The 25,918-nt window shown below is 43.3% G+C and overlaps 1 protein-coding gene across 1 annotated transcript in view; it reads right to left on the bottom strand.

Moving 5' to 3' along the window:
• Positions 1 to 2,165, bottom strand: part of LOC111141174 (follistatin like 4) — a 401,642-nt gene extending 399,477 nt beyond the window's left edge. The window contains exon 1 of the mRNA XM_022493544.1: positions 2,030 to 2,165. Coding sequence (XP_022349252.1) covers positions 2,030 to 2,155 — 126 coding nt within the window. The 5' untranslated portion in view covers positions 2,156 to 2,165. The remainder of the gene's footprint in view (positions 1 to 2,029) is intronic.
• Between the last annotated feature and the right edge of the window lie 23,753 nt (positions 2,166 to 25,918).

Below are 25,918 nucleotides of genomic sequence, written 5' to 3'. Positions count from 1 at the left end.
AGTGTGCTCCAAGAAGGTTCCAAAGAAAAGATGAGAACCAGAGCTAAGCCCTGGAGGAGAGGAGTCAGTATGTGGGATGAAGGGACAGAATCCAACACATGATGCTAGTGAGGAATGGCATGGAGAGGCCATGCACGGAGCATGGTCAGAATCAGAACACATCAGTTCCATATCCATGTCCTGCCCTATCGGAACTTTGCTGAGGCTGTCCTATATCCTAGGCCCATCCACATGACCATCTTCTCATTTCATCATTGATAAAAACAGACTCCACGAGTACAAGTTATTACACTTTGCAAAAATGCCATGCACAGCCATGAATACTGGATTGATAGGGCAGCTGTTCCTGCATTTGGAGTCCATACGGGCATCATTTCCTTTTCCCGAAACAGCACAAGGCCTGGAAATGGGAGAGGGCTTCATCTCCTGGGCTCTATCCTGATGCGGCAAGAAAAACAACACCCCAAAACTAACCAACAGAAAGCCTTCCTGCCTCGGAATGAGCACTATCTGCTCTTTCTTGGTGTTAGGCTGTTAACAGCCAAGATAAAGATGCCTTAGGTTGATATTAACTTACCTTCACTTTACCTCCAGCTAAATCCTACCTTAATTGGTTTGACTCCTTTAATTGAAATAGGCAATTTAAAAGAGTGGGCCAATGAGGCCCAATAGTAAGAAGACTAAAAAAGCTTATCTGTGTGTTTGCCTGTTTGCTTTGCTATTAAATATTCAACAATATATTTGTAGGATCCTTTTCCCTCTGTATGGATATGAGTGTAATGATTAAGCCATCCCATATGGGAAATGCTGTGCTGGCTAGGGAGTCAGCCTCCAGGCTCTTTCAAAAGACCATTAAGTCGTGTCCTTCACGGACTGTGATGGGAGAGAGACGCTTTTCAATCACCCGCTCACCACAAAAGGAAGCCACGTGAACCTCAGCAGCAAACGTGGGCATTCAAAGACTTCTGAAGCTCCCCAGAGATTAAGGTCTGTAGGTCTGGGATTGCATTATGATTAAGTAATAATGAGAAAGACATTGTGTCTTTTGATCAAACAATGCATTAATCCTACCATCCATACACTGTGTGTCATTATTCACTCTCTGGTGATGTTGACTTTGGGAGGTAATTTTTCTCTCTCATTCCACAGGACGGGAAACAAGCACAGAGAAAAGAGGCAGGCGTGCACCAGGAAGGCAATGGGAGCTGAAATGGCCGGAGAAGCTCTTGGGCAAGAATTTGCATTTACCATGTCATAAAGAAAATCCCAAGTAGCTGGGATTTTCTTTATGACCCAGGTAGGGTCTGGCACGCACAAAGCAATTTCTGCAGAGAAACTGCACCCCCTCACAAGCCCCAAATTCCTCAGGCCTACTACCTGAGCAGGGCGAGGGTACAGCTTATGAATCCTCTCCGGTACTTAAGACCAAGTTCGTGGAGCAATTAGCAGCGTATAGAGACTCTCTGGGGAGGCATTTGAGAATAAGTTTTTCAAGCACTTTAGAAGCATTTATATATACCTAACATGCCATTAATCATTCTTATCTGTTCATTAAGACAGGCTCCCTTAGGACCCCTACTTGCCAGTTCTTTCTCAGCCTGGTGTTTTTTATCTGGGTACGTGAAAAGGAGTCTCTCTCTTTTAAAACACATTTTGTAATTAAAAGACTTCATTAATTCACATGGGTGTGCTCTACCACTGAGTCTGCATTTTCAGAGTTTTATTAAATATACAAAAAGGCCATTCTCTTGAGGCTCTTTGCGGAAGACAAACCATACAACTGAAGCCTGGTTTTGGAATACGTTTTCAGCATTGCAGAGATTTTAGACTATCACTTACAGCATGACATAAAACCTCCTGTCCAGACCAGTGCATGCTGTGTCCTTCTGTCCCCTGTCAAAAAGGGGGAACAATTTTAACTCACACTGCAATCTAACTGATATAAGCCAAAGGTAGAGAAGAAATCAGATACACTGGCATGGAAAAGCAGCAAGTTTCAAGCATCCTAGCAGGTGTTATGTGACCATACCTCCATCTGTGGGTTACCCACACCCATGTTCAGGCCTCTGCTGGGTCCTGGGTCCATCCATCCCAGCGCAGCTGGCAGGGAGGCCCCAAGCAGCACGAGATGCAGCCATAAGCGTCCCCGTTTCATTTCGTGGAGTCTGTTGAGAAAATGACAGATGTTCAGAATTAAATACCTGCAAAACATTAGCACGTCACAGGGTGGGTAGGTAGAGCTTGTACTCCAGAATCAGAGACACCAGAGTTTAAATCCTACCACCAGCCCTTCTGCCCTACTTTGGAGAAGTTCTAGTACTTCTGAGCCTTAGTTTATTCACCTCTAAAAAGGGTTCCATAATATGTATTTCATGGGATTGTGGTGAGGGTCAAAGAAGTCAGTGTCAGACACAGAGTTAACAACTCTATGCATGCAATGGTGTGGAAAGCCACCCAACACGGCAGCTACCACTCCCTCGACAAGAACCAACAAGGGGGGAGCAGCTGTGTCACTTCTGTTCCGTAACTACACAGCCAAGCTTCAGTCCCTTCAGAAAGCACTGGGGCTGGGCACACAATTAGTGATCGGTGAAGACTGATGAGGAATTATGTTACATGTAAGGCACCCTGTTTGTGGCTGACGTCTCAGTTTATAAGACAGTGAGCTTCAAAAGGGCATAAGGCTCAAAATCTTCCTTTCAAGACTGTTCCTTCCTGTAGAGGAATTCAAGCACCCAGTGGATAATGGGATTTCAATAACCTTTAAGGTGGTTCCTGAGGCTCATGGGGTAAGAGGTCTGAAGTCCTAAAAGAAATGGGCAATTCAAAGTAACCAAAGAATTACACAGATGAAAAAGCTAAGGATCAGCCACAACAGATATTCAACTCCCTATCACGTGCTGAGGTGCTAATGGGACAAAGACACAGGCTAGTAAACGTGTCCAATCAGGCTTACCTTTTTTTTTTTTTTTTAAAGGTTTCCACTGCAACATTCCAACCTTGATTTCAGCACCTCTGTCCAAGAAATGCAGCCAGGGAGATAGAACTCATCGTGCAGAATTTACAACTCGTCCTCAAGGAAACCAGAGGGCTTATTGATTTCTGTGAGCATTACACAATTTAGTGCTTAATTGCATGTGGTACACACGGCATCCTGATTGTGGTGGGGAAGATGGAAACACAGAGCGCTTCGGAGGCCAGCACCCCATGTGATCTGGCCTTGAACTGGTCCAGGGCAGGTATCCCAGACAGAAATGATGAGCAGCTTGGCAGACATTACAGGCTGGTGGAGGAGTCCACGCCCTCTCACTCCCATGGTGAGAGCTGTGGGGGATGCCTACTTTGAACAAGAAGGGTTGGAGGTATCCCACCATCACTAGCACTGATCCCAGGACCACCAAACAAATTCACTCCTACCACATTCCCAGCTTCCTTTAGCTGCCTTTCCAGATATGCTTTATATCCCTCACTTGAGACAGAAAATGCCCACATGAAGGAGAAAGCGGGCTAAAAATTATGGCATCTAACACTGGCCTCTTAAAAGGCAAGGTTGTAAGTCATGACGGTCTTTTAAGAAAACATGTCTCTTGTCATACAAATAGTCCACAGGCTTCCATTCCTCTATCTGTCTCTTCATCTTTGACATCTGTTGGCAAAGCTGGAGTGACTGAGACAGTAGTCTGAGTGAGCAATAAACATAGTGTGAAGGTCACGGTCTTGTCACCGTCAGCACCTGCTCCGCACTCTGAGGAAGGCAGAGCTAAGGGCAACGATGCCTCATGCAATGCTACCTGGGACAGAAGTAGAGCATTCCCAGCAGTCCCTGAGCCATGCTCCTGATCCAGAGCTCTGGCAACAGTGTGTGAGTTCTTCACACAGACTGCGGAGTGTGAAGAAAAATCAAATTCAGACCTAAAAGAAAGTAAAAACTGCAACCAGTTCTTCTGAAAATAAATAGGGCAACTCCCTACTCTCCATAAATTATTATCTTCTGAATGCAGAGCCATGTGCCTGGAACTGCAGAAAGCATTTACTAGATTTTTGGAATTTTTTTTTAACACACCAATACTAAGGGGCACCTAGGTATCTTGCTTTCAGCTCAGGTCATGACCTTGGGGTTGTGAGATCAAGCCCTGTATCAGGTTCCATGCTCAGCCTGGAGTCTCCTGAAGATTCTCTCTCCCTCTGCCCCTCCCGCTCATGCACATATGCTCGCTCTCTAAAATAAATAAATATTTTTTAAAAACACCAGTACTTAAGCTAGAACTAGAAAGACACTACTTCCTACTTTATTTTTGAGAATTATTCCCTACTTATCCACTATGAAACAGCACTCATGGGGCAAGCACATGTACAAAAGGTCTTCTTTTCTCCCCCATCATGTTTTTAAGCCCGAATAAACCAAAAACAGCAAAATAATCAAAACTGACTCAATATACAAATGTCAATTTCTGGAGTTATGAGATATTCAAGCCACAAAACTGACTATTTAGTTTTCAATTTGCCTAGTAATCCAAGACCAATTATGTTTGATGTTTTATTATTAATGGATAGCATCAAAATAAAATCCGTTCACCTCAATTATTATTTTGGCAAGCTGCAAAACTATTTTAGAAGGTATACCCAGACCTGTGGTATTAAACCAGTTGTTTCGAGTTGTTGCTTCAGGGAGCCTGGGCTCCAGGCCTATGGCACCTGGATCATGTCTGGTTTTATCTGGTTTACACTGAGGTTACCCTTAGATTTAAAGACAAGGAAACACAAGAGCCAGGCCAATGACTGAAACATTCCCAGCTTCTTTGTAACATTTCGCTCAGCTTGGCCACCACCAGATGGGACTCCATTTGCACGGTGGATGCCTGTCCGATGTCATTTCATACTCACTGTGATTGACAACTCATTTCATCTACAGGAGCAACAGCCTGAAAATTTACAACTCAAGTTTTATGACGGCTCAGTTCATAAAAAAAGAATTAATATTGGGTCGAAACCAATTTTGATGATGTATGTAATAGCCAAATAGAAGCTATCTCTTTGGTTAGCACTTATGTAACAATAACGTGTGTCAGGCGCTGTTCTAAACTCTTCACAGGTATTAACTCACTTGCCTCACTTCTACTCCATGAGGAGGGCATTAAGAATCCCCTAGTCAGATGACAGAGCAGACAGGCCACAGAGAGGCTAAGCACCCTGCCAAAGCCATGTGGCAAATAAATGGCAGAGCTGGGACGCCAGGCCATGCAGCATGGTAGATTGGGCGAGACGTCTGTGCTCTTCACAGCCTCCCTCTGCTGCCTCTCAATACTTTGTGGTATTTTGTTTCAGCCAACAGTTGTTCTTAGCAAGATGGGGAAAACCTAGGTCAAGCAAGATAGGAAATTCTGAGTCTCTCCTTTCCTCCGACAGCTGCCAAGAGCCACACTACTCCAGAGGGACTGAGTGTGAGGAAAGAACCACACAGCTCCTCTCTGCATCCCTCCCCGGAACGGGGCCACTTGGCACACCGTCCTCAGCTCTCAGAACTGCTGTCTCTATCAGCCAGGAAGAAATGTAGTAGGGGGAAAAAAAAAAAAAAAAAAGAAAGAAAGAAATCATGAGGAGATGCACAGAACGCCGGGCAGCAAGAATGCCTCTCAACGGACGGGGAGCGCCAACATGAGGAAGACAGTCACTCCGGGGGAAGGCGATCTGTTGATTCATTACTCCTCACCTTCAAAGAGCCTGACTGATCTTCAGACAGAAGAAAATACAAGGATCTCCTCATTATAGAAATGGCAAAGTACCATCTATAATATCACAAACTCTCTTTTTCAACCTTGAGTTCCTTTTGAGATCAATTTAGGTTCATAAGCTTCATTCAATCCATGCCAGAGTCCTAAGACTGGCTATAAATCTACCGGAGACCTTTCTCGTAAAAGAGCTGGACTGCATTTTCTTTCAAACAACTCATAAAGCACAATCACTTGATATTAAAGACCTGGTTCCCCTGAGGTTTTCCACCCAAGCCTCACTTTCCCCCATGATCAAGAGAATTAGGAGCTAGGTTGGCTGTGGTACAGACAGGACACCAGAAGCCTGGAAGGCCAAAGAATTCACCCCATGTGGTAGCCAAATCAGGAGACAGATCTAGACTGAAACCAGGCCTCCTTACCCCAAGGCAATGGCTTTGTCTCTTACATTGTCACAAATACATACGGAATGTTGGCATTCTGTCTCAGACTAATTTTGCTTTTCTTAGTGGAGGATGGGCCCTACTAGATCAAGAACCTGCTCTGTGTGCAAAGCACAGGATTTTTCTGGTTTTATAATTAGAAGCCACTACGTGTGCTATTACTTGTATTTAAAATTATAGAGGTACTACAAATTTGTAAGATGTGACATTCAGAAAACTGACTCACTTTTCCAAGAAACTGAAAAATGTGACATAAGAATGGCAAGTGGTTAGGGAGAAATAGGTGTGAATAGGTCGATTCCAAATCTGCCTTACCAGAGAACACACACCAGCATGCAAGTGGTCTGTACTGAATGGGGTCAGAGGCCAGGGAGATGCATGGACACTAAACTGGCAGTGGTTCTAATACAAACTTCCCTTTTCTCCTCTGGGAACCAGCCTTGTTTGGGCACAGTGGGACTTCAGACCCTGAGAGCTTCCAGAGACATTACTCATCAGTTCTCTCTCAGCATCTCTCCCAGAATATGGGAATGTTACCGAATTAGATGTTACAATTTAGCCTCATGGAAAGGGCTTCTCTTTGTAACCACCAAGACCAGAAATTATGAAGATGCTTTGGTAAAACCAAGCAATACCACCCCAGCCTTAAAGAGAACAGTAAGTTTTATGACCCTGAGGCACCTCAATTTCCAATCTTTCCAACTAACCAAGTGTATGTTTAGCCAATTACTAGAGGGGTATTGTATTTTGCACATGGGATGTTGGCAATCCACAAATGGAAACCACCTGGAGACCACCAAAATCCTGCAGCCTCTGGTATGTCTACCCAATGTTAAAAGGAAAAAAAGAAAAGCCATATTGACCCTAATCTAACACCACAAGGCTACAAATTAATTTCCTCGGAAAGGCTCAGGACCCTAGGTTTGATATCCAAGTGTTTTAAGAAAAAAGGAAGGGGTTCAAACTTCCTAAGATAGCCCCTCAAATACCAACCCAAGGAACTTAGGCATGGAAATGTATCAGGCCACCCCTGCAGCAAGCTATAATGAAGTTACACTGCACTTTCCATTAATTATCTGCTCTTTATCTTTGGTTAATCGTTCCAACATTTGATAAATTGAATGTCTAAATTAGTCTGTGGACAATAGATCAATCTATGACACGCCTATATACCAAGAAGTTTAACCCACACACCTGTGAGTTCCATGAACCCTCATCATTTCAACATTTATATCGCTTAAGTACCATGTTCTCCCAACAGGAGTTCTATTTTCCTCAAAGTCCCATCCTTTGTGTTATGCATTAAGGGAAAGAAAGTATAAGGACATATGTGCTCTTGAAATAATTTCCTAATTTCATCAAGTTAGTAAGCACACAACTGACCACACATAAGCAACATAAGAAGGTTGAATTTGCAGACACATACCAAGAAAGGTAAAATAGGAATTAAAGATATGGGAAATTGTGACTATTCAATGACCTGTTTATGGATTTTGGTACTAAATCCAACAGAAGATCACAACATGAAGATCACTTAAAAAAAAAAAATCCTGCAACTCTGAGATGAAGAGAAGAATCCTGAGCAACTGATGGGTCAAAGTAGAAAAATCCAAACTACCTCTCACACACCCACCTCCTGGACAGAGCAGAAGGGATAAAAGTTCTCCCAAGGCCCATGGGAATAGGCTGGCCCCTCTCTGGAATAAAAATCAATTTCCTGAGATTAAGGAAAATTGAGGGTGGTAAAAAAATGTCTTAGAAAAAGCCACTGGAACAACTTTAACACATTACAGTATATATGAAGTCGGCTATCATCTTGCATGATGTTTGGCTCAGTCTCAAGTCTTGGGGGAAGGAGGGTCTGTTTTCCTAGGATGGAGAGAAAGCTACCAATTCAACTAAGGGTGTCTGAAGAGAAATGCTATAGTAATGCTGCAGCCTCGTCTCACAAAAGCAAGATGGGAAGCAGGCATGGGCCCTGTGGGGCATCAGTTCTTGGCTTGGGTTTGATCTACTGCCTTAGGATTGCTGAAACTCTGGTGCCCTAGAAGCCCCATCACTCTCTCCCTTGACCATGTACTCCCCAGCTGAGCCCTCTACCTAACCACCATCCACATCAAAGCCTGTCCTGGGAGCCAGAAGGGGCAAGCACAGGAACCTACCCAGTCCAGCATAGACAGGACACTGCTAAAAGGCATGTCTGACTTTCCCCTAAGCCTGGTGGTGGGAAAATAACTTTAGACCTTGGATAAATGTCTGAATTTCTTCCCTGTGCCTCAGAGACTGTGATGGAGGCCCATTCTCTCTGCACATTTGGTTAAGAGTTGCCGTGCCACCTCTTGATGAAATTGTTTCTGCGTGGCCCGCAGAATGTGTACGAATGTTTCTATCTCGGGCACAATTCCCCTTGCACAGGCTTGCAATAAATTTAGGAAGGGAACCGATCAAAGCTACTAACGCTGTTTTTCACTCGCGGGAAACCTCGGAGGAAGCGACACCTAGAGGAGAGCGGAGGAGAGCCGCGGCAGCGCGATTCATCAATGTCGGCGACAATTACAGGAACGAGGTTGGCTGGACTGCGCGGAATGGGGCGGGGGGGGGCGACTAGCAGGGGCTACACGGAGACCCGGCAGGGCCCGACTCCCCGGGGCCCCAGGAACTTGAGCTCGCGGGCGCACTGCACGGGCTGCTCGCCACGTCCCGGCCACCGTGAGAAATCCTGCTGCTTGCAGCGGATTTCTGCCCTTGCCAGGGTGGCGGGCGCCGAAGTCCTCAGGTGGCAGGCCGTGGGCCAGTGCGCCGAAGGCGCCGCTTCCTCAGCTCAAGGGGGCTGCTAAGGCTCGCGCAGCGCTCGGCCACCAACTCCGGGCAACAAGCGCCCAAAGCGCAGCGCTCTGCGTCGCCTGAGTGCCCCCCAAACTTGAAACCAGTCTCCTTTGCTGGTGCAGAGAGGGGCGGAGATCACCCACCGCACAAGCTCTCTTAGGACCAAGCTCCCTGCCGGAGCGTGCCCCAAACAAACTGCTCCCCCGCGACTCCTCAGCAGGGAACACTGGTCGCTCTCTTGTAACAGAGACTTGCTTGGTCGCTCGCTTGTAACAGAGACTTGCTGGACAGAACCGGAGCCGCTGGACAGAATTGGAGCCGCGGGCCTCGCGGAACGAGGTGGTGTCCCGGTCCCTTCTCCTCAGCCTCCGCCGAGCCCCAACGTGCAGACGCGGTGGACCTCGGGGGAGCGACAGCCAGGCGGGGCGCAGTGGGCCTTTCGGGCTGCAGCGCGGACATGCAAGTTTCCCCCGCAAAGCTGGAGGTAGGAGGCAGCGAGTACGCGCGCTCCGCACCCCTGCCTGGGGCCAAGGGCACCGAGCCCAGCCGCGGGGCTGCCGCTCGCCTAGCTCTGCGAAGCTGCTCGGGGGCCCGAGTACCGGGAGCAGCGCCTGCGGGGTCTCCGAGCCGGCGCGGGCGGCGGGCTCGGTTCTGCTCCGCGCGCCGGCCGTGTCACTCCTATACCTACTGCAGACCGGGGCCACCAGCCTCCGCACCCCAGCTTTTCCCCGGAGTCCTGGCCGGGGCCGTAGTAGCCCCGCCCGAGTCCCGTGGTCCCGTGCCCGCCGCCCGCCAGGGGGGCAAACTTGGCTCTCTGAAGCCGGCGGTGAGGACAAGCGAGCGTCCGCACAGGGCCCTGCAGGGAGACGAGGGGCCGTGGGCGCCGGGACCCCAGCGGGACGCAGCGGGACCGGCTGCTGGCGGCGGCGTCTTGGCACTCTCCCCGCGCCCGCGTACCTGAGGTGGCCGCGGCCGAGGGAAGACCAGGTGGCCGGACGCGGTCGGACGGGAGCGCCTGAGGCGGCGGTGGCGGCGACCCGACCCCGCGTCCTTCGGTCGGTCTCTCCGGCTGTCGGCGGGTCCCGGACGCGCAGGAGGCTGTCTCGGCTCCAGCTCCGTGAACCGCCGCCGCCGTACCACCGCCGCCGCGGCTGCCCTATTTCTGCCGCCGGGACGGGAGCTCGTGACGTCACCCTCCGGGCCCCGCCTGCCCAATCGCCGCCACCTGTGCGCGCGGCCCGCCCGCTGCTCAGACCCGCGCGGGGCCCGCCGCAGGTGCGCGGAGCAGCCGGGCGCGCACGCGGGGCGCGAGGACTCCCAGAGCTCCAGGGCGATCTCTGAGGAGGTGCGCTTCAGCCCCTGGTTCTCTCATAGAGATCTGCAGGCCCTTTCACTCCCCAACACACCCCTCTCTGCTGTCCTCCCGCTCTTTCGCGGGCCGAGCTCTCCAGCCTGTGCTCTCAAGGTGCACAAGTGGTCTTAATCAGCCGCCATAGCTGTGGAGCCTAGTCAGGCCAGTACACCTTGCCCTTAGACGAGTCCCTGGAGGCTAAGTGAAGTGACACGCCCCCTCGCTGAGAGCCAACAACCTACGAAAGAGCAAAGTTTTTATCTCTCTCTTCTGACTCTGCCCTCTTCCAACTGGAGAATTAACAAAATCCTGGGCATACAACGGCATTCCCAGGTGATGTGGGCTTGGCCTGGCCAAGCTGTGACAAGAGGGTGCCCTATTCTCCCTTCCAACAAGACATTTTCACTGCCCTGACTTCATCCCCAAGCCTGGATCTCTGTTCACCATCCAGAACTTTTGGAGACCCCCAACCCAGTTGTCATTTGCTTTCATTAATTCATCTAGAGATCAGTCTTGGTGCCCAAATAAACTGTAAACACTTTTGTAACAAGTAGCACACACACACGCACCCCAACCAGTGGTCTATCTATATAGCCCAAGTCTGGCATCAGATTTAGGAGTATGATCCTAGCTAGACCAGGCTGGTAGTAACTAATGGGCAGAGACTTTCTGGGGGACTGCCCCCTGCTCTGTGTGGGCACCAGGTTGTGCAGTAGGACAGTGTCTGGTCTATGCCCCTGTGATCTCTTCTGGCCTGGATGAGGGGACAGAGAGGATTCTCCTAGGATAAGTTTAGTTAAATATCAAGAGAAGAGGAAGAATAAGGAGAAAAGGTATTACATTTGCTCTTTCCTTCAACAGATATTTACTGGGACCCTCCTATGTACCAGACACTTGCTAGGTGCTGGGAGGATGGCAGTGGGTGAACCAGCATGGTCCCTCCGCTCACACATGTTTCTGTCTGGGATCACCTCTCTCCCTACCACTTTCCAGCTTATAACCCAGGCCAGTCATATCTCTGCTATAAGTATCAGTTTCCCCATCAGCAAAATGAGGAGTGCATGAGACCTGGGTGACTTCCAGGTGTCCATCGTTGTGACTTCCCACTTGGAAACCATGATGTGGGCTCAGAAGGACAAAGGCCATTCCATCCTCCATGCCTTAGGGCCTTGGCAGGAATGATGCTCTCTCATATTTGACCATGAATCTTTGCCAAGGCCATCCATGACTGAACCCCCAAGGCTGGCTTGAAGCCAGATTCTGTATAGCTGGACTGGGGAAAGGATGGCACTTTCCATCCTGGGAGAGAGCGAAGAAGGACTGGACATAAAAGGAAGCTGGGGAATTTGGAGATAGGCTATGTCTCCTTCTGAAATTTAATTCTAAGTCCGTGGACAAGATGGAGCTCCACAGCTCAGAGACTGGGTTTAGCTCCCCTCCCACACTTTGAGGTGTTTGGAAAAGCAGATTTCAGTTCTCTGAGCACAAAGTCCCTGAGTCAGCCTAGTGGCCCTATTACATAACCAAGGCAGGCCTTGGCGTATGTCTTTTTAGTAACTCTGGGTCATATGTAAACCAAGGTCTGTAGAGTGACCGAGCTCTGAAATAGCTCTGTTTAGTGCAGCAAACAGGAACTGGACTTCCGCAGACTTCTTTGGCTTCTCCAGGAAGTGGGGAATGTAGCTGCCACAAGCCAGATGTGCAGAATATCCCTTGGAGAGAAAGCTAACATCTGAAGTGAGCTATTGTGGAATTAAAGTGTGTGGAATTAAAGTCACCTTGGAATAAAAAAGGTGAAGTGTGAATGACAAAATAAAAGAAACCTTCCGGGCAGCGGCATCAGATGCCAGCAGACCTTGACACCTCTATGAATTTCTCTGTGCTTTGACCTCTCAGGGCAATTCTTGGTTGAATAATAATACTCTCCCCAACATGGAAAATATGCTAGACTCCACACAAAGAACTTGCTTGCAACCCTGTTTCAGAATTTGCAAGCATACTGATGCTTCTCAATGGCAAACTGGGATGCTTGGCCAGAAAAGCAGCAGGGGTGGGGGGGCTAAGTTTTGAATTCATGTAATTCAGTCAGTTTGGAAGGAGGAAGTTAGAAGGAAATAAGTTTGGATGACTGCCTCCAACCCCCAGTGTAGGGGATTGGTGAGCAATTTCCCGAGACAGACTCAGAGACACGCAAAAGGAAGTGAGCACTATGTTTTCGCAAGATCAGGAAGTTCAAAAATCTCCTATAGATATTTACTTAACCAGTTTTAAAACTTTCTTCTATTTCTATTCTTACCCAAAACACAGCAATATGATCAAATACTGCAGCCAAACAGTGGATCTCCTATAGGTCATTCCAGCGTACTGCGGTACATCAGGTCGCACAGAGAGACCTCAGAGCCACAGGATTGGGAAGAAGCAGGGAACCTCCTCCAGGTTCAACCACACGTTTCCCTGTCACTAGCTATGGGTTGGATCGCCCTGGGCTGGTCAGACAGTGCCCAGAAATACCTGTCGGCAGCCAGACTCGGAGGGCATGTGAGAAGGTAAAAGGCAGGAAAGGGTCTTCCTGGTCTTGCACAACTGAACACTCTGCTGCCTGTCTGAAAAACATCTGGTAAAATCTTCAACCCAAACTTTGCAGTCAACTGAAGAACCAGTCTGGCTCTCTGGAGAGCCCCAGACAGAAAGGCATGAGGGCCAGTCCCCCTCTTGCCTCTGTCATACATTGACTGGCCGGGCGTCTCCAGGCCTAGTGTCTGCATGTCTCAAGTGGGAGTTGGAGGTGGGCGGGCTGGGAGGCAGTCATACTCAGTCAGTTCCTGAGGCCATTTTCCATTCTGCAAGGCCATGCCTTTATTTTGCTAGGAATTACAGAAGTGAGGGCCACTCTGATCTAAGAAGAGCTGTGATGTTAAGGATTTTTCCAAGTTTTCTTAAATCATCAAGAAATTAAGGGAATGGAGGCAATAAATTAAAAATTCTAGACCTAAAATCATACTCAGAAATAATTGTTTAACTTTAATTTAGGGAGAAAAGTAGCCAGCATGGAGATTAAGTAAGGTATTCCTTCAAAAGGTAAGTGTGACTTGGGAAATTTTTCAAGGCAATGACGAAGCGTTGAAGAATGAGGATTTTAATTAAGAAGCTGGGATGAATGAAAAGCCACAGTAAGGGAGAGGGAAGAGTGAATGGGTAAAAGTGGAGAGCATGAAAAATAAAACCCTTCACCGTGGTATTAATCCAGAGACAGAAGTCCCATCCGGCTCCCAGGGCCTAGGCTGAGGGTACCAGCGGCCTGAGGAGGCCCCCAGGTAGGAGGAAATGAAGCTGAATCCCTCGTGGAGGATGTGTGCACAGGGAGAATGTGGACTGACCAGTCCAGGCCTCCAAGCCACAGAAGACCACCTCTTATACGGGGGACAGGGGAGAGAGATGAAGTGGGACGATAGGATGAAGGGTGGGGGCAAAGAGAGGGGGCCAACCTCCTTACTCAACCTGATTTATTCAGACTCATAAATTTTTGCCACAACCCCATTTTCCCACTCATCAATTTTATAGAGCCATAAATAACATGCCAATCGAAAAAAATAGATCATTCAAAAAGATGAGTGCTTACCTTATGGACACCTCATTCCTGTGAATATATGTTCCCCTCAGATGCACAGGCAGTATAGTGGGGCCCTTCTTGAGTATTCTGAAGAGCACTGAGCCAGACGAGGATCTGTGAGCTGGGACTAGACTTAGCTTATACAGCATCCCAAATCTGAGTAGCCACACTGACCACTCCACCTCAACCCCCACACCCTCCACTCTGCTCCTACCCTCAACCCCACTTGTCCTGCTTCCTGGCCCCTCGGAGCTGTTCCCACAGCCTCAGAGACAGATCCCTCTGCTGATACTGCCACCATCTCAAACCAAGAAGCCCTCCTTGCCCCCAACATGTGGCACTAAAATATGGAGTCACTGTCCTCCATCCATGCCTGTGCAGTGGTCAGACCAGCCCCCTGGGGGCTCTGGTTTCCCCACAGGCTGCCCTTGGGAGCACAACATAGAGGGGTGGGAAAGGTCATGACGGAGGGGAGGACTTGACCAGCAGGAGCTGGTTACAGGAGGAAGCCAGCAGGTAAATTCTCCCTTCCTTCCCTGGTTGGTCTGTACTGAGATACAGCGTGCCCTGGGTCCTGTGTAAGGACATCCCCAGAGACGAAGCCCTGAGCTACATGACAACAGAGCTGGGCCTTCCATATCTGCTCTTTCTTCCTCCTTGTTCCTGCTTCCTGGGATTGGACTCCTCCTCACTGAGGTGCTCTGTTTTCTAGAGAATGCAGAGGAAGGAAGGAAGAGTGGTGACTCTTTTCAAGAGGGCAGCTGAGAATTTCTCTCTGAGGATGAGGAGGTGCTGAGAGCAGAGACATGAAGAAATGAGGGGACGAAGTAGGACAAGATCTTGTGGGGAGAACATGCAGGCAGAAGGCACATCAGGTATGAAGACCCGCCTGGAGGTGAGCCAGGCTGATGTCGCTAAACGGAGGGACCAGGTGGGCAGTTGTTGAAGAAGGCAGGGAGGTGGCCAGGGCCAGATCACTTAGGGTAGCTAAGCCCCTCATACACAAGGACTTCGGATCTGATTTGATGTGTAATGGGAGCCACTGGAGGGTTTTGGGCAGGAGAACAACATGATCTAATGCAGGTTTTGAACATCGCTCAGGCTGCTGTATGGAGAACAGACTGGGCAAAGGGAAGGGTCTGGTGGAGTGAGGGCAGTCAGCAGCTGTTCAGCTGTTGAGATGTAAAGCCGGTTTTAGCTCATTCTCCTCACCAGCAGCACACCAGCTCCTCATGTTTATTGATTGCTAACTGTGCATTTGGGCACTGGGCCTAACCTTTTGTATGGATTGCATCACCAAATTCTCTTAGCACCATAAGGTCCCCATTTGATAAGAGAAGCTCATAGAAGTCACACAATTTATCCAAGACAGTTTGTCTCGCAAATGGCAAAGCTGGGATTTGACTGAGTCTGCGTTCATAATCACTATGCAATTCTGTGTCACTTACACACAGAGTGTATGTATATGGCAGCTAATACGTATCTCAAAATACGTGTCCTACAAACAGGTGCCTAGAGAACCTTCTGGTCTGAATCTGCTGGTGTATTTCCTTAATTGTCCTCAACCTGATCCCTTGAAAACCCAATGCATAGTCTTTCTCTCTCCTCTGCCTACAGAATGTCAATTCTGTTCAGCATAGTCATAGTTGAAGCCAATCGTTGGGCTCCTGTTCCCTTTGCAGGAACTGGCTAAGAGGAGAGCAAGGAGCCCAGTCTGGCCAAGGACAGGTGAGAGAAAGTCAGTTGGAGGGATAAAAAGATGCACAGGGGAGGAGATGTGGGAAGAGAGTGGGCGGGGAGAAGTGCCTGCATGGCTCAGTAGGTTAGGCGTCCAACTCTTGGCTTCAGCTCAAGTCATGATCTCATGGGTCATGGGACTGAGCCCCCTGTCTGGCTCCATGATCCACATTCTGGGAGTCTGCTTGAAGATTCTCTCCCTCCACTCCTCCTGTCACTCCTGCATGCATGTGCTTGCACTCACACACACTCTCTCTCTAAAATAAATGTATCTGTTAAAAAATTAAAAAAAAAAAAAGATGCAGGGGAAGAGATTTTCCTCTCTTCCTGAGGAAGAGAAAAGTATCTTTTCTTTCTTGATACTATCATTAACTACAAGGGTCCAGTCGGCCCACGGTCACCATCTTGTGAGCCGAACAGCAGCGAAGTTGACCATGAAAGATGGCAGAAGAGGGAAAGAAGCTAAGACCTTATGGATACCATTGAACTGCTGAAATCACCACTTCTGAAGCTGCCCTATCTCGGGTTCTTATTTTCCTCATGACTTAAATCAGTGGGGTTTGGATTTGTTCTTACTTAAAGTAGAAAACATGGCAAATGAGAAAGAAGTGCAAATGTACATAAAAGCCTGATCCATTATTTGACTGCCTTTAGACACACAACATGAAAGATTAATACTGTCATCATCCCACTTCATTTGCTAAGGACCCCAGGCTAGTCAAAGGTTGAAGTCCCCAGACTCTAATCCAGAGCTCACATAGAGAGAATCTTCATTTACAGAGAACATTTAATTGAGCAGGACCCTCCATTTCCTAATTGCCATAGATAAAAGGCAGCGGACACATAACAAGTGACACATACGGGGCACTTTAAAGCTGATAAGTGCACATACATGCGTCAGTCACCACTGCCTACCCAGATGTGACTCGCAGACACTTCTCACTAAAACCATCCTAAAAAATCTGAAACGGGTTTTGCCATTTTTGTGTGGCCTGTGATGAGTGAGTGACTTGAAATCTTAAACAAGGATATCGTATTAAATATTGTATTCTACAGTCTGCTTTAATGCGATCATTCATAAGATACATAATACGCAGTCATTACAAAAAATTCTGCTTTTTTCATTTAACAGTGAAGGCACAGTGTTTAATTTTATTAAATTATATAAGAGAAAACATAATTTTCAGATAAACATGCTAAAAATTAAATGTCATCTCTTGTTTGGGGACTGAATGTATACTAAAAAATACTCTGGGATTTTACTCCATAATATAGCATCAAGTTGAGGCAAACACTGGTTTCCAAGAATCGATGTCTGAAATTCTGGAATTTTATGCTTAAAAAACGATGGTTTTATTTTTATAATTTCCATGTTTTGTTTATAAATGAGAGGAGGGGAAAGATTTCAGGCCGCTATTTGCAACCACTCTGCAAATAGCACATTGTGGGTGTAGAAAGAGCCTTTATTCTCAATAAATGAAAAGCCAAATTGGACATAATCGTCACTCTATTTTCTCTCCTTAACACTGTTTTTGAAGTACCAAAGACATCTTGATGTTCCGTAGAAGAGTTTTTATCAGATGAATGTGATTTACAGATTGGTGAAGGTAATTTTAAGTAAGATTGTAGTCTTCCCATTTTTTGCTCCTAATTATCTTGTATTTCATTATCAGGTTCCTTATGTTTCTAGTCTTTAAACACAATCTATTATGAGCAGAAATCAAACATATGTCTAAGAAGAAAAACAATTTAAAATATAACAGTCTCAACCATTCTGTGTAGCCAAGAAATAAAGGGAGTGATAGAGCCATGAACGTCCTCATTTGAACTCCACCTAACTGCATGTGTGCTCACTTGTTACACACCGACAGGCTTGCTGCCTTTTCTTACAAACATGAAAGAAAAATTAAACAATGTATCACTTATTGATTTTTAATGAAAACTTCCATTCTGAAATCATTAGAGACTTCGCATAGAGTTGTAAGAAATACCAGAGCAATCATGGGTACTGCTTACCCAGTGTCCTCCAGTGACGACATCTTGTCAAACTATCATGTCATAGAACAACCAGAATACTGCCACTGAGGTAGTCAAGGTACAGAACCCTTCATTAACCCCACGGACTCCTCCTGTAGCCCTTTCATAGCCACCATCTATCTTCCTTCCCTCTGCTCTCACCCTCTCATCCCCAACCCCTGGTGACTGCTAACCTGTTCTCATTTCTGTAATGTTATCCTTTCAACAAAGCTATAAGGGGGATCATACACTATGTAGTCATGGGGGATAGTCTTTTTCCACTCAACATAATTACCTCAAGACTTGTTCGAGTTGTTTCCCTTGTCAGTGGTTTGTTCCTTTGTAGTACCGAGTAGGATTCCATGGTGTGCAAGAACCTCATTGGTTAAACCACCTGACTTGTTTCCACTGGGGGCTCTTACAAATAAAGGTGCCATAAACATTTCTGTACAGGTTTTTTTTTTTAAGAACATAAATTTTCACTTCCTCTAAGATAAATACCCATGAGTGCAATTGCTGGTTTGTATGAGGGTCATATGTTTAGTTTTTGAATAGCCAAATCATTTTTCAGGGTGTTCTTACCATCTGACATTCCCACCAGCAATGCATGAGTGCTTCTGTTTCTCAGCATCCTTGCCTGCATTTGCTGCCATCACTACTTTTTATTGCAGTCATTCTGATAGGCATGTAATGATATCTCGTTGTGATTTTAATTTGCATTTCCCTAATGGCTAATGTTGTTGAACATCTTTTCATGTGCTTATTCTTGATCTGTATAGTCTCTTTGGTGAAATGCCTCTTCATGTCTTTTGGCCACTATCTATTTGGATTGTTTGGGGTTTCTTTTTTGTATGTTCATTTTTTTTTTCTGCTGTTGAGTTTCAAGAATTCTATATACACTCTAGATACTAGTCCTTTTTGAGTAGGTGGTTTGCAAATATTTTCCCTCAGTCTATCGCTTGTCTTTTCATCCTCTCAATAGGGTCCTTTCCAGAACAAAAGTTTTTAATTTTCATGTAGTCAAATTTATCCATTTTTCTTTTTACAGATCTTACTTTTGATGTCAAATCTAAATCCAAGATCCCAAAGATTTTTTTCACATAAAAGCTTAAGAGGTTTACATTTTACATTTAAATCTGTCACCTCTTTTGAGTGAATTTTTGTACAAAGTTTGAAACTTAGAATAAGGTTCACTCTTTTCCTTAGAATGTCTAATTGTCCCACATCATTTTTTTTTAAAAGGCTATATTTACTCCATTGAAATTCTTTGCATCTTTGTAAAAAATCAGTCAGGCAAGAACTGCAAAGTTCCTAAAAAACAAAACTGTCTAAAAAAGAAGAGCAAAGTTGAAGACTCATACTTCCTGATATCAAAATTTACCACAAAATTACAGTAATCAAAACAGTGTGGTATGGGTATAAGGATAGACAATATAGACCAATGGAAGAGAACTGAGTCCAGAAATATATTCCATGGCCAAATTATTTGCAGAAAGAACCCGTAACTATTCACTACAGGAAGAATTGGGTGTGGATCCCAATCTCACACCATTATAAAAATTAACTCAAAACTGATCACAACCTAATGTAAGAATTAAAACTGTAAAACCTTAGAAGAAAACTTTCCTGTTTACCTTTCAGGTGTAAATTTTCATGACCTTGGTTTTGGCAATGGCATTCTCAGATATGATCCCAAAAGCATGATAACAAAAAATAAATGGGATTTTTTCAAAATTTAACATTTTTATGCACTTAATGCAAGAACATAATCAAGAAAATGGACAGACCATCTACAGAATGGGAGACAATATTTGAAAATCATATATCTGAGAAGGGACTAATATCCTGAACATATAAGTAACTCTTACAACTCAAACAACAAAAAGACAAACAACCTCATTTTAAAAATAGTGAAAGGACTTGAATAGACATTTCCCCAGAGAAGATATTACAAGTGGCCCAAGAGTACATGAAAAGATGTTCAATATTCTTAGTCACTAGGAAAATGCAAATCACAAACACAATGGCATACCACTTCATACCCATTACGATGGCTATAAAAATATTTTTTGAAAAAAGGAGAATAATAAGTTTTGGCAAGGACCTGGCTAATTGGAAACCTCATACACTGCTGGTGGGAATGTAAAAAGGTTTATCTGCTGTGGAAAACAGTGTAGTTGTTCTTCAAAAAGTTAAACACTGAATGACCATATGACCCAGGAATTTCAGTCCTAGATATATGCTTTAAAAAATTTAAAACAAGCTCTCAAAGATTTGCATACAAATGTCCATAACAGTACTACTGACAAAACCCAAAAGGTAGAAACTACACAAATGTCCATCAGTGGATGGATGGATAAACAAATTGTGGTAAATAAATACAATGAAATCTTATTCAACCATAGAAAGGAATGAAGTACTGAGACATGTGACAACATGGATAAACCTCAAAATAATAGGTTAAGTAAAAGAATCCAGACACAAAAGGTCACGTATTGGATGATTCCATTTATATGAAATACTAAGAATAGGTAAATCATAGAAAGAAAATTGGTGGTTGGAGAGAGGATTGAGGAGTAACTATTAATGGTTAAGGGGTTTTATTTTGGAATGATAAATGTTTTTGAGTTAGATAGAGGTGGTATTTGCAAAACATTGCCAATGTACTAAATGCCACTAATTTGTTCCTTTTTAAATGGTTTTCAGTTAAATGAATTTTACTTCACTAGAAATAAAAGAAAATATTCAGTTAAGCATATTTTCTATTTCTGGGTTCCCTATTCTGTTCCATTGACTTATGTATCTATTCCTCTACCAATATTTCATAATCTTGATTACAATAGCTATAGAAGTCTGGAAACTGGGTATAGGTATTGGGTAATTGTATAATGACCTTATTTATATCTACAAAAATAGCTACTTCAATTTTGGTAGGAACTGTGTTAAACCTGTCTCTAAATATGAAGAGAATTGACATCTTTGCTATGTTGAGTATGCCTCTCCATTTATTTAGATCTACTTTTATTTCTTTTAGCTTTAGTCTCTTTTATCAGCATTTTTTAGTCTTCTCTTTCTCTCATTTTTTTAGTTAACTGTTTAGTTAACTGTTAATGGTTTTATATTTTTAATTTTGGTATGCATGTGTTAATTTTAGGTATATAGAATTACCATATATAGGTATATAGAAATACCATATATAGGTATATAGAAATACCATTGATTTTAGTAGATTATCTTGTATCCTATAATTTCCCTGAACAAACTTATTATTTCTTGGAATTTTTTATTCAGATAATCATGTCATCTTCAAATAAGGACCATTTTATTTCTTTGTGGCATGTTTGTCTTTTATTTCCTTTTCTTGCCTTATTACATGGGCTAAAATTTCTGGCATTATGTTGAATGAGAATCTTAAGAGCAGACCTCCTGTTTTGTTCCTCATCTTAGAGAGAGAATGTGCACCTTTTCATAACTGTGTACAAGGTCAGCAGTAGATATTTTGTAGATGGTCTTTATGGATTTGAAGTTCTTCTGTATTCTTATTTTTTAAAGTTTTTATTATGAACGGATTGAATTTTGTAAAATGTTTTTTTTTTCTGAATTGATGTGATCATGTGATTTTTCTTCTTTAGCCATTTATATGGTAAATAACATTGATTGTTTTAAAATACTGAATTAGCTTCACATCTCTGCAATAAACCCCACTTGGTCATGGTATATAGTTCTTCTGATACTTTGCTGAATGTTCTGTTAATACTTTGTTTAGGATTTTTGTGTCTATATTCATGAGGAAAATGGATCTTTAGTTTTCTGTGGTGTTTTGTCTGGTTCTGGTATCAGGGTCACATTGTAAAATGAATCAAGACACCTTCCCTTCTCTTCTATTTTCTGGAACAGATTGCATAGAATTGGTGCTAAGTCTCTTGGTATAATTCTTCAGTAAAACCATCTGGCCTTAAACATTTCCTATGGGGCAATTTTTTACTATTAATTCACCTTCCTTAATAGTTTAGAACCAGTCCAATTATCAATTTAGTTTTAGGTGAGTTGTGGAAGTTTGTGTTTTTTGAAAAATTGCTCCATTTCTTCCAAGTTGTAAAATTTAGGCATTTAGAGTTGTTTATACTATGACTTTATTCTGTTTGATGTCTGCAGGATCTGTAATGGTTATCTCTTATTTTATTCCTAATGCTGGTAATTTGTGATTTCTCCCTTTGTTTCTTTCTCAAGATTGATAGAGTCTTGCCAATTTTGTGGATTGATCTTTTTAAAAAAAATCTCTTTTTTTCACTGACTCTTCTCTATTGGTTTCTCAGTTTGTATTGCTACCTTTATTTTTTACTTCCTTCTGCTTGCTTTGGGTTTATTTTGCTCTTTTTTTTTTTTGAGCTCTCAAGGTATAAACTTAGATTAGTTATTTCAGACTTTCCTAATGTATGCATTTAGTACTATAAATTCCCTTCTCATCACTGCTTTGTGTCCCACAAATTTTGACATGCTATGTTTTTATTTTCATTCAGTTTAATGTACTTTTTACTTCCCTGAGAGTTCTTCTTTGACTCTTGGCTGTTTAGGAATGTATTGTTTTGTCTCCAAGTGTTGAAAATTTTCTTGTCATCTTTCTGTTATGGATTTCTAGTATTATTCCACTGTGGTTAGAGAACACACCCTGTATGGTTTCCATTCTTTTAAATTTGTTGAGGTTTATTTTTTGGCCCAGGATATGGTCTATCTTGGTATATGTTCCATGCACACTTGGAAAGAATGTGTGTTCTGTTGTTGTTGGGTAGAGTGTCCTATAAATGTTCATTAGATTATGTTGGCGGATGGTGCTGTTGAGTTTTCTATATCTGTGGTGATTTTCTATCTAGTTGTTCCATCAGTTGTTGGGGGGGTGGGTGTTGAAGTCTCCAACTATAATTTGTCTATTTTCCTTTCTGTTCTCTCAGTTTCTGTTTCACATATTTTACACCTCTGTTGTTTGCTGCATACACATTTAAGATTGCTATGTGTTCTTTGTGAACCAACCTCTTATCATTGTATGATGATTCTGTCTCTAGGATTTTCTTTGCTCTGAAATCTACCTTTTCTGCTATTAATACAGCCAGTCTGGCTTTCTTTTCATTAATGTTTCCATCCTTTTATACTCAACCTCCCTAGATCATTATATTTTAAGTGAGTTTCTTATAAATGGCATATAGTAGATCATTGCTTAAACTAACTCTGAGAATCTCTGTTTTGTAATTGGTATAGTTAGACCATTAAAATTTAATTGATATGTTAATGCTTAAGCCTGTCATTTTGTTGTTGTTGTTGCCTGTTCTCTTTTCCATTTCTCTTTTTTTCCTGCCTTCTTGTGAGGAAGATTTTTTAAGAGTTCCGATTTTGATTTATCTGTAGTGTTTTGAATGCACCTCTCTATATATAGATTTTTAGTGACTGCCAAAGTATTACATCATCTATACATAACTTCTACAGTTTACTGATTTAGCAATTTTACCCATTCAAGTATAAGAACTTTACCTTCCTTTATATACCGCTACATTTTCATTTATAATTGTCTTAAATCATTTCTCTACAGATACTTAGAATTACAACAAGTAATATAACAATTTTGTTTCAAACATGAAACATAATTTAGAAAATTTGAGAAGAAAAACCTGTTGTATTTACCCATGTTTTTGCTTACATATCCTTTCTTCCTTCTTGATCTTCCAAGATTTTTTTTGTTGTTGTTATTTCTTTTACTTTTAGAAAACTCTCTTTAGTTTTTTACAATAGTTCCTCTGGAAGCATAATTTTCTTATTTTTCCTTTTACCGAGAATGTCTTGAATATTCCTTCATTCCTGAAGATATTTTCTCTGGATATAGGATTCTGGGTTGACAGGTCTCTTTTATTCATTCAAAAATGTTGTGCCACTTCTTTCTGGCCTTTATAGTCTCTAGTAAGAAGTCCTCTGTCATTCAAATGGTTTTTGACATACAAAGTGTAATATCTCCTGCTGCTTTCAAGATTTTTTTAATTGTTTTTAGTTTTCAGAAGTTTGACTATAATGTGTGGTGGTATGGATTTGTTTGAATTTATCCTCTTTGCAGTTTCTGATCTTCTTGAATCCAGAAATTAAGGCTTCTACTCTGTTTTCTACCATTATTTCTGTTCACATTTTTTTTTTTTTGTCTTGCCCTCTTTCTCCTCTCCTTTTAGGACTCTGATAACACAAGTGTTAGAGCCTTTTCTCATAGTTCCACAGGTTACTGTGACTTTGTTAATTTCAGTCTATTTTCTTTATGTTGTTCAAATTGGGGATTCTTTCGTTCTTTCTTCAAATTCATCATTATTTCTTTTGCCTCCTCCATTCTGCTATTAAACCCATCCATTACATTTTACATTTCACTTACTATATTTTTCAGTCTTAAAATTTTCATTTGGTTCTTTTTTTATATCATCTATTTAGTTATTGAGAATTTCTGTTTTTCCTTTTGTCTCAAGTATGTTCATAATATCTCACTGAAACACTGATATCACAGTTTTCTTAAAGTCTTGTTGGATAATTCTTTTTTTTAAAAGATATTTATTTATTTATTTATTTGTCAGAGAGAGAGAGCACAAGTAGGCAGAGTGACAGGCAGACACAGAGGGAGAAGCAGACTCCCTGCTGAGCAAGGAGCCAGATGTGGGACTTGATCCCAGGACCCTGGGATCATGACCCGAGCCAAAGGCAGCGGCCCAACCAACTGAGCCACCCAGGCGTCCCATTGTCAGATAATTCTAATGTCTCTATCATATCAGTATTGGCATCAATTTTTTCCCCATTGTTTGAGATCTTCCTGATTCTTTGTATGATGAATGATTTTGGAATGGAGCCTGTACATTCTGAATATTGTGTTTTGAGACTCTGGATCTTATTTTTCTGTTTCCCACCTTTATTGAAGTGTAATTGACAAGTAGAATACTATATTTTTTAAGTACAATGTGATTATTTGACATATGTATACTTTGTGAAATGACTACCAGTCAGGTTAATCAACACTTGCAATCTTACTGAAACCTGTTTTAGCTAGAAGAGGAGGGGTGTTGTCTTATTACTGCCAAGTAGGTACAGAAGTCCAGGTGCTTTATTCAGCTTCTATTGACACCCAAGGGGGCAGAGGACTCCCTATTACTGCTGGAGGGGTGGCAATTTGACTTCCCTCATAGGCTTCCACTGAAACCTAGGGCAGGAGTACCACATTACAGCCCACCACATGACTTCTATTGACAGCATGGGGTGAGGAGATGTGGAGAAAAAGTGACCTGGTTAACAAGGGAGAGGCAGTGATTAAGTCCTGACTCCATTAGACCTCCTCTGATACCACCTCGACAATAAAGAACAGGGGTTCCTTGTTCCTGCAAGGTGGAGTAGAAGTCCAGGCTCCCTACTCAGCCTTCTCTGACACCATTCCTGGAAGGGGACTGGGGCACCTTGTGGAAATCTAGATTCACCTCTTTGAACTTCACTGGTGTGAATAGGGCTGGGGCTAGTGTTTATTCTATGGTCCTTGACTGGAGTAGAATGGTTATTGTCTAAAAGTTTTCTGTCTTATTTGGTTGTCCCTTTCCTGGTTCTATGCTACAGAAAGAAGGCTTTTGCTGGGGTTTTTAGTCTGTACCTGTTGGCAGTTCAAGATTTCTGGGTTCTTCAGCTCCAACTCTGGGACATATGAGGCAAGAAGAAAACCCAGGGCACTCACCACAGTGATGTTCCTTGGGTCGTGAAGTCCTATGGGTCTGCCTTCTCTTCACCTTTCATAGTCTTCCTATGTTTGTTTTATATATAATGTCCAGGGTTACTAAGTTGTACTTAGTGGGAAGAACTAAGGGAAAATCTGTCTTCTCTATCTTCCTAGAAGTGGAAGTCCACTCATTGACTTTTTTTTTTAAGTAGCCATATGGATCCTCTGGAATACCACCATTTGAGAGGTACTGACACAGATGATATTAGCTGAGATGTGTGATATGTCAGACATGTTACTAAGAAAACAACTATACAGTGGTATCCTCGTGTCCTGTTCCTCTGACATTTTTTGTGTGACTTTCTGCAGTGAGGACTTTCATATTCCAGAGAAAGCAGCTTGAAAATGGATTTTCCCTAGGCAATACAGGCTACAGAGAATTGCCTTGTCCACCCACAGTTTATATATAAATACATATACATATATACAGTT

Source organism: Enhydra lutris, unplaced genomic scaffold, assembly GCF_002288905.1.
Source record: "Enhydra lutris kenyoni isolate GAN:26980312 unplaced genomic scaffold, ASM228890v2 scaffoldscaffold5, whole genome shotgun sequence".
Lineage (NCBI taxonomy): Eukaryota > Metazoa > Chordata > Mammalia > Carnivora > Mustelidae > Enhydra > Enhydra lutris.
Note: the sequence above shows the minus strand (reverse complement) of the source record. Positions and strands in the feature narration are given on the sequence as shown.